Here is a 16,102-nt window from a genome sequence, read left to right as displayed (position 1 = left end):
TATGGAAGAATGATGTTTTTCGTAATTAAAAGAGTATATCTTTTGTATTACTTGTTAGATTTGAATGAAAACTGTCTTATAGGTTCATAATAATGTTTAATAACACATTGTTGTAAAATTAGAATTTAAAAAAAAGCTATCAAGATTTTTGTCAATCAAAAATATGTTCTAACTCCACTATCATAACTGACCAGGCCACATGTTTTAAGTGGATGAATAGTCTTTTTCTAAGTTTTACTTACGTTTCTTTCAAAGTTATATACATTTTTCAATTGTTTTGCTTGTTGTATAAAAATATATGTTGACGATCTATAAAATATGCTCATCATGTTTTATTAAAAACCAGCTCCGACCGGCTCAAGACAATTTCGAAACCTCCTCCACTCCAACCCAACGGAGCCGGCTCCGCACCCTCGGCTCCGAAGCTAACTCCGCTCCAGCTGCTCCGGAACCGTCTCCGCACTAACGACTCTGCACTCACGGCTCCGGAGCCGGTTTTTACAGATTGCACTAAATCATTTTCAATAAAGTTTCAATTAGGAAGATCCATAATTAGCTGAGTAAATAATGTTGAAAGGAATGTATAGGAATCTATTTATAAAAAAATCGATAAGTTTTGCTCAACAATCACTCAATCACATCGGGTGTTAGCTTCTACGCTTGCGAGAAGTTAGATTCGTTTTTTACGCTATCATACAAACCCGTCTCTATTGAAACGTTAGTCCAGAGCTGGATGTCCGGAGCCGTTAGTCCGGAGCCGTTAGTCCGGATCCGTTGATTCATCGCCGGCTCTGGAGACATTGATTCGCCGCCGGCTCCGGAGCTGTTGATGTGGATCCGACTCTGGAGCCGTGGGTGCCATTGGTGCGCTCCAAAACACCCATTCCTATTTGGCAGTACAGGCGGTTCCGGAGATACACGGTTAATGGGGACCGAAAACGGCCGCAAAATACCGCGTAAGTCGAATCTCGTGGCTTCCAGCTAAAATATCACTAATTTTCCTGTAATTTTGCAAGTAGGGGGCGTTTTTAGTCACTTTATGAATTATTTGATATGGTTCTGACTGAATATAACAGTTTTAAACCATTTGAAATTGTTTTTAACATTCGATCAAAACGGGAATTATTTGGCAATTTACAATTGATGTGTCAAATTAGTATAATTTGCTCAAAGAATTGTCAAATTTAGAAAACCGCGTATCTCCGAATCCGCGTACAAGAGGTACCGTGTTTAGCGTTTTGTTCAATTTTCTTTATTTTTACTTTTCCAAATCGGTCTGCTCTCAAAATGGGCGCCAAACAGAATGGTCGTTCACGCCACGGAATTCTGACAGCTCTTGATGACAGCTCGTACTCTGCGTACGAGCCACGCGAACTGCACAGTGGGCTGCTACAGTACTCCCCTTCCAGACTAGGATACGTACTGTTGAAGATGGGTAGGAAACACCACTCTTCGGCCTGAACGAGTGGTTCTAGTCGGTGGTAACTCAGAAGAACTGGTAGGTGGAGCAGGAACACTTGCAGAAGATTCTTGTAGGATGTGGGCTGGTTTGAGGCGGTCTATTGATATAGATACTGTACGACCTTTCACGTTGACCTTGAAGATTTTTTCTGTTCGATCCATAACCTCATAAGGCCCTTCGTACGGTGGTGAAAGTGTTGGTCGTATGGAATCATTGCGAATAAAGACGAATTTACATGATTTTAGTTCGGTGGGAATAAAAATATTCCGAGAACCATGCCATGAGGTTTGTCTGGGGCGTAATGATCGCATGGCATTTCGTAAATTAGCTACAAACTCAGCTTCATTTGTTGTTTCGCCAATATCGTTGAAAAATTCGGAGGGAATACGAAGTGTGGTACCATAAACCATCTCAGCTGGTGATGCTTTAATATCTTCTTTGTATGTTGTTCTTAAGCCAAGTAGTATCACTGCGAGATTTTCACACCAGTGTTCATTATCGTGGCAGAGAAGAGCTGCTTTAAATGTTCTATGGAATCTTTCGATGATTCCATTGCTTTGAGGATGGTATGCAGTTGTACGCAGGTGAGTTGAACCTAACAGGCGGTTTAATTCCAAGAAGAGTGATGACTCAAATTGTCTACCTTGATCAGAAGTAATATATTTCGGTACACCAAAACGCGCAATCCATCCCGAAACTAGAGCATCAGCTATTGTAGAAGCAGTCATGTCCGGAATAGGTAAAGCCTCTGGCCATCGAGTAAATCTATCGATTATAGTCAAGCAGTACCTATTTCCTCTGCTGATTGGAAAAGGACCAACTATGTCGATGTTAATATGGGAAAATCGATCGTCTGGAGAAGGGTATTGGGATAATGGTGATTGAGTATGCCTTGATATTTTGAACGTTGGCATTGTATACAACTTCTCGCAAAGGCAATGCTATCTTTTCGAATATTTGGCCAAACGAATCTTTCGGTCATCAATTTGGCTGTGCTTCGTGTCCCAGGATGCGATAAATTATGTACCGCTCGCAGCGCAATATTTCGAAATGATGGTGTGACATACGGCCGAATACGATTAGTAGAGCAATCACAATATAATTGTGTGTTACTGCCTGGAATCTCAATTAATTTTAATTGCAGCGACGATTCAGTTGTACCTTGCAATATCTTGCGGAGTTCCTCGTCATTTTTTTGATCATTTGCCAGCGCAACAAAATCCATCGAAGGCAATGTGTGTATAGCTGATATGCGAGACAGCAGATCGGCGACGATATTTTCTGTACCATTTATGTGGCGTATGTCAGTAGTTATTTGGCCTATGAAATCTAGTTGACGGGCTTGCCGATCAGAAGCTTTGTCGAGTTTTTGGCGAAATGCATATATAATGGGTTTATGATCAGTGTAAATATGACAGCTGCGCCCTTCCAGCATATACTTAAAGTGACGCACTGCCAAATATATTGCTGATAATTCTCGATCGTAAGTACTATACCGCAGCTGCGCTTTATCAAATTTTTTGGAAAAGAATCCCAGGGGTTGAACGTTTCCCTCCACAATTTGATGTAATACAGCACCAGCGGCAATGTCTGAGGCATCAACCCAAAGAGAAAGCTCAGCAGATTTAGCAGGATGAGATAATAAGGTGGCTTGTGCGAGTTGTTGTTTACATTGATCGAAAGCTGCAAGAGTGTTGTCAGTCCAGGACAAAGGAGAGCAGTCGTTTCGTTTATTTCCCGGGATCATGTTCAATAATGGAATTTGAGCTTCAATGGCATGAGGAATGAACCTTCGATAAAAATTGATTATTGCCAGGAATCGTTTAAGTTCCTTTACTGTCGACGGAAGGTTAAAGTTTTGGATGGCTAGTACACGATCAGGTAATGGGCGAATTCCTTCAGCAGATACAGCGTGACCCAAAAAATTGAGCTTATCGCGACCAAATTCACATTTAGCTACATTAATGGTCAGATTGTGATCATTTAGTCTCTCAAACAACTGTCTCAGATGTTGTTTATGTTCATCGAGAGAATTGGACGCTACAAAAAGGTCGTCGACATAAGGGAACACAAACTCTAAGCCACGCACAACTTCATGTATCAATCGCTGAAAGGTTTGAGCCGCGTTGCGCAAACCGAACGTCATGAATAAAAATTCGTACATTCCGAACGGCGTCGTAATAGCTGTTTTCGGAATATCATCCGGATGTATAGGAACTTGATGAAATGCTTTTTGTAGATCAATTTAGAAAATATGCATTTACCTTGTAACATTGATGTAAAATCCTGGAGATACGGCAACGGATATCGGTCCGGAACAGTTTGAGCATTAAGAGCACGATAGTCTCCACATGGTCGCCATGTTCCATCTGCTTTCTTGACCATGTGGAGAGGGCTAGCCCAATTGCTGCTTGATGGACGACATATTCCCAATTTCATCAAAAGTTCGAATTCGTTACGGGCTGCTTCGAATTTTTCTGGTGAAAGTCTTCGAGGTCTAGCATATACAGGCTGGCCAGTCGTTTCAATTCTATGCATAACAGAAGACTTAGTTGTTGTACCCATAGGGGCGAGGTGTGTTATTTGTGGAAATTCAGTTAGTAAATCTACAAATGGCGACGCCGCGGAAAAAGTTTTCACCGAAATGTCAATATCTCTGGTAAGAAAACCACGTGACTCTAAATTGGTAGTGTTGTCTATGAGGCGGCCACGTTTTAAGTCAATAAGAAGATCAAACTTCCGTAAAAAATCTGCTCCGATGATACCCGTTGAGACATCAGCAATGAGAAACGACCACACAAATTCACGACGGAGGCCGAGGTTTACTTTCAGTAACACTTCACCGTATACTTCAATAGCAGTTCCATTAGCGGCGAACAATTGGATAGACGAAGGCTTTACTCTGGCTGATTTTAATCCTTTTGGAACGACGGAAACATCCGCTCCAGTATCGATAAGAAATTGCATATTAGTAGAACAATCTGCAATTTTCAGTCGACAGATTGTGGCTGCCGAGGAAAGTTCGCCATTTTCCTCCACAGCATCAGCAGAGTGGCGTCATTGCTGGCTGGAAGAAGGCCAATTACCTACAGAGCAAGGTGCGCGACATACTCTAGCATTACTTCCGTAAGTACGATGATACCAGCATGGCCCATTTGATGTGTCTCTAGCGCGATCAGCATCCGTACTACGTGCGCGAGAACGGGATCGACCTTGGGGGTTATTAGGATGGATCTTGTCAAATCGTTTCGATAATGCGTCGATTGCCAATTTAAGATCCTGAATCTGTTGATCACTCGATGTTACATTGAGAGCAGTTGTAGTTGTTTCCTGACCGATAGAGCTAATATTTCGTAAGCTCATAGATTCGACAATAGCATCAGCTATAGTCGTCTTGTCAGCGGCATCACCACGCGAAGCAATTACTGCTGCTTGGGCATGAGCAGGAAGTCGAGCTGCCCATAAGTCTAGCAGCAAGGTGTCCCCTAGAGAATCGCCGGCAACTCGCTTCATCTCGTTAAAAAGATGGCTAGGCTTTAATCTCCAAGGGGCATTTCAGACAACACACGATGCAAACGCCGCTGCTGGCTGTCAGCGAAATGTTCCGTCAACTTTGATTTGATATATGGGTATTTTCCACTAGTTGGAGTATTCTCGACAATTGTGCGAAGTTCACCAAGTTTCTGCGGGGGAACCTGGGCCATGACGATATTGTACCGTTGAGAGTCATGTTGGGCGGTGATTCCAGATGCAGCAAACCAAAACTCGAGGGACATAAAATATGCGTCAATGTTGGTGTCGGCCATAACTGGTGGGTTAAGACGCGGGGTAGCAATTGCTGCAACAGCCGCGGATGATGATGATGATGATGCTACACTTTCACCAGCATAAACATGCTGAGCACACGGTACAGTTGCGTTCTCGTTCTCCATTGTTTGAATTCGTTCGTAATTGTGAAAAATATTGACGGATCACGTCGGGGTCACCACTTTAGCGTTTTGTTCAATTTTCTTTATTTTTACTTTTCCAATCGGTCTGCTCTCAAAATGGGCGCCAAACAGAATGGTCGTTCACGCCACGGAATTCTGACAGCTCTTGATGACAGCTCGTACTCTGCGTACGAGCCACGCGAACTGCACAGTGGGCTGCTACACGTGTATCTCGGGGACCGCCTGTAACACTATGACAAAAGTATGAATGTGTGTGTTAACTTTCAGCCAATTATATTTCGTTTGCCTGTAGTGGTTGGTATCATTTTACAAGAGGTGATTTCAGTGTTAATTTGAATATATTGTTACACAACAAGCAATAAAATTTAACTGTACACAATTGTAATACAACATTTGAAAGAAAAGAAAAAGACATAAACATCCTCTCAAAACATGCGGCAAGGCCGGATGGGGTGTTGGAGTTACAGCACATTTTTGATTGAAAAAATATTGATAGGAGTTTTAAAATTCTAATTGTGTAACAATATGTTATAAAACATTATTGTGATCCTATAAGACAATTTTCATTCAAATCTAACTAGTAATACAAAAGATATACGCCATATAATTGTTTGTAGAATCAAATTTTTGTCATTTTCGAAGATCTGAACCTTGTACAGAGCCACCTGAAGAATGATCTTTTTGATAGAGCATTTAAATATTCCTTATCATGTAAATTATATGTCGCAGAATTTTGTTTTCTCATGAAAAATGCAAAGTTAAAACACAATTTTGTTCGTTAAAATCATACTTCGTTTAATCTTTATTAGCTTTACCACTGTTAGGTTTAAATATCATTTGGCTATTGCCGTTTTTAATGTATTTTAATGTTGATAATCTGTGTCGCCTGATAATCCCATGCAGTTGAACCTATTGCTGTAGTGCATTATACTCTCCGTGCGTTTACTTACGATTACGGGGCATGTGGTTTACCATATTCCATATACTGGCTGCCGATCCGTACTGCATCATTATCCAGTTGAAGCAATCGGACGCAAATAGTCTTACCATCACCATCCATATAATCCAAATAATGTGGTTTGCTAAAACGTTATTATTTTAAACACTTTTTTGTTTAGCATTTAAAGGAGCACGTATAGAGTGTTTATAATTCAAGATTTAATTTTTTAGACATTGAGAGCATGAATGGATGCCATAAGAAAACAATACAGTCAGTATACGTTTGGAGGAAGACAAAACAGAAAGATGGAAGGATCTTTTTACCCAGTCTAAATCCTCTAGTGCTAAGCTGTGAATGAGGGAGTATACAGCTAAGGACATTCCAGAGGTTATGACATATAGAGAGAGAAAGAGTTATGAAATAAGGTTAAATGCTACAGGAAGGTAAAACACGTGTTAATTGAGAAAAAAAATCTGATTTTGGGTTACCGAATTTTTGCAACTTCCATTTCCAACGTCGATCCAACCTCGGATAAGGGTATTCCTAATGCCTTTTCCCCGCTCTAATGCTGGCTCAACCTCAGCAGACGCGTCCAAAGGTAGAATCATATCGTTCCACTCGCAACAGATACCAACAGTACCTGCCGAAACCTGGGTACGACGATCCAGTGATCAATCCTCATACGATCAATCCTACTATCCATATCCCTCGTCGTCCAGCGATGGGAAAACAGTTTGGTAAGACTTTATGTGTTTGTGTGAACGTCGGTGAGAATGATCAGCATTGTACCACTATTCCAGACCAAACACCTCCTTTATCCAACGATGATCCCACGAATCCGACCAATCCTAATTACAGTGCAAAGCAATGTGACATCCACAGCATCCACACGATTACTCCTGTGTTTCAAAATACATCCATTCCATTCCTTCCTGTGCATTTCCAGTCCCTCGGTGTCCAGAATTCCTCAACTCTAATGTACAACCACAGCAGCGGTGCCATTTTTCGTTATCCAATACAACGAAACAATTGCTCCAGGCAACGGTCCCGCAACTTAAGGACCGTAAAATAGATTAACCTCCACTTGTAGTGCCGTGATGTGCAAGCTGATACAGTAATACTCTGACAAGTTGCTCGCCATTTCGTTCGTATCTGCTCAATTCAACGAACTGTGCCAAAACAATACTCTCCACGAAATATCTTTTTGCTTCTTTCAGCCACCAGTAGGTCATTCACCGTTGTGACACAGTCAGAGACTGATAACCAGCCAACAATAGCATTTGACCAGAGTAAAAAATGGGCAAATGACTCAAACAACTTCAACATAGCTTCACAGAGGAAACATGTCCTGCAACAACAACAAAAAAAAAAAAAGAAAAACCAATTGATATTGTTCGAGTCGTGGCAGCTTGTCGTAGAGAGAGAATGATTTGTAAAGAAAAAAATCTTTCATCATATCTCACAATAGTGAGATCATAGCGTCTCACTGTGTTTACGACACCTGTATCCCGAAGGTGGCCTACGTAAGAGGGGGTGTGTTTCAAGGTATCTGGCGACAACAGCACAAAACGATACGACTCCCGTCGTTATCGTGGATTTAACGCGCCATTCCTCATTTCACATTTTCATCCTCTGCTGAGCTCTCTTTCGCTCTTTTAATCTTTTCAAACTCATCACAATATATCAATCCTCTAGACCCTGTCAGGAAAAAGAACAAAATAGTAATGTTTAGTTTCATTCTGGCAGCAATTAAGCATAATGGATCTTTTCTTAGCTTATTGGATTTTAATCGTTTTTGGCTATTGATCGGGGGAAAAGAAGATAAATGCCGTCGCTTTTTTACCATAGCTACTATCTGCTTTACCGACCGAACATTGCCACATACATAATTTTTCCTGATGGATAAAATATAACACAATCAATCCTCACCAGCACCCTTAACTATTGTAATATGGTGGACGACGATGCTAGCCTTACTTTTGAATGTGAACGTTCATCTGAATAGATTTTGGTGCGCAGTAGTGGGGAGGGGGGGGGGGAGGGGAGGCTCGGAAAAATAGTTATTACACGCACTAAAATATTTCCACATACATACATACACAAACACACGTACAATATTGCCTTTAGAATGGTGCACACAAGGTTGCGTGCTAATGGTCATTACGATTTCCCTGATTATTTTTTACCATGCTTACGTTCCTAGGCAGAGTTGTATTTTCCTTGCTTGAAGGAATTTTGCTTCTGCATCCTATCATATGCGGACATGCGCTGTCTTGTTTTTAAATGTACTGGATTATTGCTTACTATGGGTACTGTGTGTTCGGCATTTAAGAAGCAACTGAAATTATTTCCCTTTAGCCTAAAAACCTGCCAAAAGATCTAACCGATCGCAGTTACCGACAAACAAATGCATTTAAACACTACTGATTGTGATAGCAAACTGTCACACGTGAAACTATAAATCCTAGAATGCACACTACCGGAAGAGTCCAGAGGTTGTCGCATTAAACAAAACACGAACTGTATGTTAGACTAAAAAAAAGCAGAAAAATGGCCAATCACTCTCCCGCCAGAAAGACCGATCTCTTTCCCTCTCTCTCTTTTTGTGTGGCGGTACTGTGTGTTCATTTACGTAAAACTGAAGATAGAAGTAGATTTAGCGTTTAAATTACTTTAGTCATCTTCGGAACATAACCGCACCATTCACCTGGTTCAATTGTACGAGCGTGAACGGGATCGGGAAACGCTCCGTTGTACCGGTGAGTAAGTTGGCGAACCTCTACGTCGGCGGGGTGAGTAGGATCTGCAGAAGAATGATTTTGAAAGGGAATTATTTTCTAGTACGCCTTTGGAAATGCAACACAATTCATTACACATACCTATCCCGATAGTCACGCTTACCGGAATCGTCGTTTCCGGAATCTTCACGTACATGAATGTAGGCAACTTCGCCCTACGAGACACGGTTTGAGATAGAATATAAAAAAATAGGAATCGGAATGGAATTAGCTCGTTCGTAGGTGCTACTCTCTCTTTCTCTCTCTCCCTCTCTCTCACTAGCTTTCTTACTAACCTCGTGTGAGCGAAACCGGGAATCGTCAAGTTTCTTTATCGCGTACTTCATGTCTTCATGACGCAGGAACTCCACCACTCCCGTGCCATCCTTGTAAACATCGGCAAAGCACACATCGCCGGCCTCACGCATATGATCCTTCAGATCCTGCCACGAGCCAGACGATGGTAATCCGGTCACCATCACCCGGAACTGTGACCTACGGGCCGGTGGTCCCCGGTTGTTACGATCACCACCCCTACTGTTACGGTCGCTGTTCCCTTGGCGGCTGCCGCGGTAGCTACCGGGACCACCACCCCGTGGGAACTCTACCCGTAATCGGTACCCATCGTAGTCATATCCATCGCGAGCTTTCACCGCATCGTCAGCATCACTGCAATCAAAAGGGATCATTGTTTTTAGTTCTTCCTACCGCTTGGACCGAATTTACGGGACGAAAGTTTACCGTGCATCCTCAAACTCGACAAAAGCAAATGGCGGACCACGGCGGTTTTTCAGATCAACGAATGTCACTTTGCCAAATTTGTGGAACAGATCCTGAATATCCTTGGTTCTGATGTCTGGCGGCAGATTACCGACATAGATTCGGCACTCGTTGCGTCCGTGAGACATTTTTTTTGCGATTTCGTAGATTTTTACAGCAGAGATCGGGGAAGATGCACAGCTTTTCTGTTTCCACAAATGAACGCTACACGATTTGGCAGCTCGCGCTTGACATATGGCGCCGCAAAAGAAGATGGATGAAATGTTCGTTCAATTCCCAATGATCAAAAAACATCCATTCCATTCCAGCAAAGTGTATGAAGACCAGATGGTCTCGTCCCATACAAATTGACAACTAATCAAAAAAAGCTCCTTTTGACAGAATGGGTGAAATGAATTTCCATAGGAACCGTTCGCTTTGTTCTTAGCAACACATACGTAGTACACATTGGTGTCCTCATCGACGGCATTATTTTGATCCAAAAATGGGTTTTAATTAGTTCAGATTTGGTTTAGTTTACAATAAGAAATATTTTGAGTGCTTTTTTAAGGTATTTCAGTGCAAATAACGTAGATTCTAAGATTGTTTGTGTATTAGGCAAGTCGTCAGAAAGCTTGTTTGGGGAAATGTTTTCACCCATGCTATCAAAAAGTGACTTTCAACTTTTGATATAAAAAAACAGGCTATAAGACCACCTGATCTTCATATACTTTGGTTGAACCTATCCATGTTATTGGAGTAACCGGGGGTGATCGATTTCTGATGATCCCGGATAAACGAAGATCCATTGTACTTCCCCAAGTGACATTTGCTCGAAATTGTTTTTCCATATCTGCTCGATTAGTACTCGATACGCCTGAAACTATAAATTTGTGTGTGATCAAGTGTATTGAAAGCGCTAAGATTTGGTGAGTTCGTAAATTAGACTTTCTTCTATCGATGGACGATGCCGTCGAGCTCATTTTACATTTGTAGCTTGGATTTTTATGAAAAACAAAATCAAATTTTGTGTGACTTTTTTTTGTAAAAAATTGATATTATTTAAGTATAAAATGGCCTAGTATAACGGTACGAAACATCATTTCCGATCGAATCTAGAATAAAGTAACGAAAAAGCCGCATCACAGTTGATTTTAAAGGACTTTTTCTAAATTCCCTTAAACTGGTGCAGTTTAAGGGAAGTTTAAGGCTCCAGTTTAAGGGGATTTGCTCGAATTCCCGATTTTTCGTGCTTCAAAATGTCAATTGTGTCCGCTCCATGTCGATTATACGTCAGATGCATATGAGTAGTCATTTCTCACGAATGGATTATGTTATTTGGGAATACAGTTGCGTTTGAAGTTTTCGTTAAAATTTTGACAACTCACTTTGGCACCTCCGTTTGTTCAATAGGCGAGAAAAAAAAGGCGACGACGGACGGTGCGAATGAAGCAGTGCTAGCGCGTTTGTGTTTTCCAATCGGTGAAAAACTCCCCGTTTTTCGTTTATTATTTCCTACCAGCTCTGTTACCGATTTGTGCTTTCACCTTGTGGTCCGTCGTCGCGGCGAAGTGATTCTGTGATAATATATACGTCTAGTTTGTTGTGCGCTTGATGCGTTTGGGATGCGAATGCTGTCTGTGTTCCCCCGGCAATAGTGAGTAACTTCACTCTGTTCCCATTATCGTGTGACACCACCACGGTCATGTTGTAGGCGAAGAGAACGAGCAGGCAGACGACACAATACGGCCACCAATTAGTCCGTTTGGCACAGTTTTCTCCAGTGTATGCTTCCGGCTGCTTCTCGGGGTAGCATCCGTAGTGTTCCGGTTCAGGTCCAGAAGGCGTTTTATGTGTGTTGTTTTACTAGCTATCGTTTCGATAAGGCAGCTCCGCCCGTACGCGAGTGTGGGGTGAAAATTCCGAATGGGCAATAAGTGGTGCATCCCGCAATAGAAATCGCTCCACACATATGATCGTGACCCGTGGAAAAAGCGCGGCGGCCCACATAAAGTGTTATTTTTATTTTTCGCGTTAGGGTTCGGGGAGCTGTTTCTCCTTTGTACCCTGGTGGTGTGATTGTGTTGTATGTAAAAGAGCTTTAAAAATATTAGTTTGCACGTTTAAATGGTTGCAAGTAAATGAGTGGAAGGATGTCGAAAAGCAAAACAGCGCATCCAAAAATCGACAGCGATCGTGTAGAAATTAAATCGAAGGTAAGTCTAAGGAATTTGTAATCGCCTTTGCAGCATTACATTAATTACACGTACACACATATACACACACACATACACACAAACGCACTTTTCTTTCCTCCCAATGCTCATTTCTGCAGTTTGATGCTGAATTCCGACGATGGTCCGTAAAACGTTCCGAGCAGCATTCCTTCGAAGAGTTTCAGTCGCTAATCGAGCGGCTACATAAGCTGGACCGCTCCCAGCTACTCGTTTCCTACATCGATCCGCGGGATAACGATTTGCTACCGATCAACAATGACGACAACTTTGGTAGAGCGCTCACAACGGCTCGGCCCTTGCTGCGCGTGATAATACAGAAGAAAGGTAAGGGGATGAGGTGAAGGGAAGACAACTCAGTAAGATTGGATGTTCATAAAAAGGATGGGTTTTGTTCAGAAAACAAATCGCCCTACCGTGTGCATGTGTGCGTGGGGTAGCTATCGCAATAACACTTGACGGATAAGAACGCCCTTTGCTGGAACGCTGATGGCTAGAACAACAGTTAGCGCGACACGAATGATTCATACATCGGTATCGCCATTGATATACCGCGAGTAACGCTAGCGAGCAAAGTCGGCGCTGCTACTCCGCTTACGGCAAGTGCACCGTTAGCGTTAGCATATAATGGATAATGAAGCTGGTTGATTGATTCGATGCAACAGGCAACGCGAAGAGCGGGAAAGGAAAGATGGAATGATTATCGGTATCGCACGATTCGATGTGCACCATCTGTGTGCCCACACACATACACAACCGACCCAGCCCCGCTATCGATCGAGGTCAGGCTGAGATCGTAAATCGAAATGGTTCGTGCGTTTCGAAAATAAGGCTCCTTCCAACAACGGGCAGTCTGCTATGATTGATGCAGCTACTATTATTTTTCTTAATTAGTTTTGCCCCACCTAGAGAGCTGTAGTCATCAACAGTTGTAGTGCTGAGTTATCGGCAATCATTCCTTTGTTTCCTGCATGCACAGCATAATTTTGTTAACAGCATTATGTGTCGCTTTTTTCTTATATAAAAAAAAGAAATCCTTCATTCAAATTGGTATTACATTTGGACAGCAAAAGTACTTCAATCCCTTGCAAACCAATTAGTCAATCCTTTACTTGTCTTTGTAAATAGGTGACAGCATCGAAGAGCGAACGGGTTACGGTACCATTCGGCCCCGAAATCTCATCAGCAGCATTCTTGGACAAACTCCCGTTAAACCGAAGGGTTTGGCGATATCTAATCCGCACGATTTTCGACAGGTTTGTAATGCTCACTTCATCTGGCCCATAGTTCCATGCATAGGAAAAGCTAACCTAACGTATTCATATATCCTCCAGGTATCTGCTATCATCGATGTAGACATCGTTCCGGATACATGCCGACGTGTCCGTCTGCTGAAGCATGGTAGTGAAAAGCCGTTGGGATTTTACATTCGGTATGTGACTTAAACCATTAATAAATATATTTGGATGTAGAGCAATTCGTGACGTGATCATTTCTTTGCACCATCTTCCCCAGCGATGGCACATCGGTGCGTGTAACGGCTAATGGGTTGGAAAAGCTGCCCGGTATCTTTATCTCTCGACTCGTGCCCGGTGGTCTGGCCGAAAGTACAGGCCTGCTGGCGGTGAACGACGAGGTGCTGGAGGTAAACGGTATCGAGGTGCTGGGCAAAACACTGGATCAAGTGACGGACATGATGGTAGCGAACAGCTCGAACCTCATCATTACGGTCAAGCCCGCCAACCAGCGTACCCTAGCACCGCCCCGTCGCGGATCGTTCTCGCGCAATAGTCAGCTATCCGGTGGATCGCACCAGTCGCAACATACCACGGGTTCGGACGAGAACGATCAGGACGATCAGGATGAGGTGGTGGATCTGATCGAAGCAGTCACGCTAGAGGAGAGCAATCTCATCTCTCAGAAGGATGGTGTGTTGCATTTGTAATAAGAAGTCACAACGATCCGTGTACGGTAACAGCAACTATTGCGATAATTATCCCCAAATTTGGCGCTTTCAAACGCGTGTTATTAATTGTCAGAAACGGAGGCCAGCAGCATTATTGGTTGTATTGCCCTATTCGTGAAGATTGCATTTTTTTTGGGTTCGTCAGAGCCTGACACTGTGCAACACGGTCACTTTGACGAACGTACAACTACTACAGAAAGTGCCTGGCAGTTACTTCCAACACGGAAGTCAATTCCTTTTGTTGGAATATTATTGAACGGTTGAGGAACATTCATACAACAGAGAAAAACTCACATAAATCGTTACTTAATGCAACCTAAAAGACATTCTATTGAAACGACACACACACATTCCAGTCCTAAATCTAAAGTAAACGTACAGTTTTATATCTACACGCAAGGAAGGCCAGCAAGTCTGGAAAATGTGAATCTTTGGATCCGTTGTGATAGAGGTGTAAAAGAACAACCGCATGAAGAAACAAATTTTAACAGTATATTCAAAGTTATAGTATTCAAACCGTGCCTTTCTGTGTCGCCAGCAGAAAAAAAAAACGATTCTTGGATTAAGAAAGAGGAGAACCGATAGAGGAAGCTCGAAAGTGGAGCGGGATCAGGAATAAACAAACAAGCACATTACGAGAGCTTACAACTCAATCAAAAAAGCAATTTTGCTTTAAGGCAGCAATGTGTACTTCAACATCAAACTCTAAGACTTAACAGAAAGACAGTACTTATATGAACGAGAAATGCAGCAAGAGAAACATACAGAATGGTGTGAGGATAAGAGATGAACCATTGATAGAACATTTTCGATCGTTTGTTGACGAATGCGCAAAACAAAAACAACAAAACAACAAAACATTTTGTTCAGACAGGGTAATTGATCTTTAAACAGCAACGTTAACGGAAGCAATTATACAGCAGATTTAAAACGCTTGTCCTTACGCAGTGGTGGCCGAGGGTAGGGTAAATAAACGCAAAAACAAAACCGATTACAGCAGAGACAGCTACCGCGCACACAAGCCGGACGACCTTATTATCTAAATACCAAATACTTAAGAAGGCTGGAAAGTTATACTTAAAATACTTTGGAAACGTGCATGCGAAAAAAAACGTTGATGCATACATACAAACTTGACAGTCAAAACAAAAAAAAAAGTCTTTTTTCTACAAAATGAAGAGCTCTGAACGATAACGGTAACAGGAAGGCGACGGGTTACGGCTAGCGAATGAAAATTTGGAAAAGTCACGTACCCGGTAAGGGACGAACAAGTAAACACACGTATGGAATGCAAATTTGGAGATAAACCCAGATAGCCGTTGACAGTTGATAAACGATAAAGGGCGTGCAGAAAGCAAAGGTGTGGTGCAAAACTTAATATAGCCGTTATTACATTTTTATCTACCCAGCACGGTGGACAGACCGGGGGGCACGTTCAACTCGACTGTACCAAGCAATTATTTTCGCTGCTTTAGCGCCACCCCATCCTTCTGTTCTGCAACATAGCTCACGTCCTCTTTTCCTCTTTTCTATATGTATGTGAACATTATTACACAGTATTTTTTTTGTTTGTTATTATTCGCCTAGTTGTAGCATAAATAGATAGTTGTGGTAGAGTCAGAGCGAGAAAGAGAAAAAGAGAGAGAAGGAGAGAGATAGAAAGAACGTGCAACACAAAATAAACACCACTTTTTCGGTATTAAACACTAGCATCGCCCAACTGGTTGCGACCTATACTCAGTAGCATAACTTAAATATACACCACATTCCAATTGGTTCACTAGACTACCGCGTCATGTCACAGTTTCTATCACGTGATGGGCATGTATGATGTAGAGAACAACAAAAAAAATAAAAACAAACCCCAATTGCCTTAGAAACGAGAAGCGTCCACTGTCGTTTAAAAAGGAAGTAAAGCTAGGACCACACACAATTTATTCATTCCGATACGTTTCAACTCACACACACACATTCCGTATACATCCGTAGATAGAGAACGTTAGGGATTAAAAAG

General features: G+C 42.1%; 2 protein-coding genes across 5 annotated transcripts; one reads left to right on the top strand and one right to left on the bottom strand.

Moving 5' to 3' along the window:
- Positions 1 to 6,164: 6,164 nt before the first annotated feature.
- Positions 6,165 to 10,189, bottom strand: LOC121599686 (serine/arginine-rich splicing factor 1A-like). Of its 4 annotated transcripts, none has more exons than XM_041927703.1 (5): positions 9,871 to 10,189; positions 9,426 to 9,798; positions 9,232 to 9,305; positions 9,060 to 9,155; positions 6,165 to 8,050 (listed from the first exon to the last, which is right to left on the bottom strand). In XM_041927703.1, the coding sequence occupies exons 1-4, from the start codon at positions 10,035 to 10,037 to the stop codon at positions 9,065 to 9,067; spliced, it is 705 nt and encodes a 234-aa protein (XP_041783637.1). In that variant the 5' UTR covers positions 10,038 to 10,189; the 3' UTR covers positions 6,165 to 8,050; positions 9,060 to 9,064. The 4 variants fall into 4 exon arrangements, with proteins under 4 accessions (XP_041783637.1, XP_041783636.1, XP_041783638.1 ...); XM_041927702.1 differs by having other exon boundaries at positions 9,025 to 9,155; positions 9,871 to 10,188; XM_041927704.1 differs by lacking the exon at positions 6,165 to 8,050 and adding an exon at positions 8,865 to 8,990.
- Positions 10,190 to 11,290: 1,101 nt separating this feature from the next.
- LOC121599342 (partitioning defective 6 homolog beta-like) lies at positions 11,291 to 15,990 on the top strand. The gene is made up of 5 exons (XM_041927077.1): positions 11,291 to 12,104; positions 12,224 to 12,449; positions 13,251 to 13,378; positions 13,457 to 13,554; positions 13,638 to 15,990. Exons 1-5 carry the CDS (start codon positions 12,030 to 12,032, stop codon positions 14,065 to 14,067), a joined length of 957 nt encoding a protein of 318 aa, XP_041783011.1. The 5' UTR covers positions 11,291 to 12,029; the 3' UTR covers positions 14,068 to 15,990.
- Positions 15,991 to 16,102: the final 112 nt, after the last annotated feature.

Source organism: Anopheles merus, chromosome 3L, assembly GCF_017562075.2.
Source record: "Anopheles merus strain MAF chromosome 3L, AmerM5.1, whole genome shotgun sequence".
Classification (NCBI taxonomy): domain Eukaryota; kingdom Metazoa; phylum Arthropoda; class Insecta; order Diptera; family Culicidae; genus Anopheles; species Anopheles merus.
The sequence above is the reverse complement of the archived record's forward strand: the minus strand, read 5'-3'. Positions and strand labels throughout refer to the sequence as shown.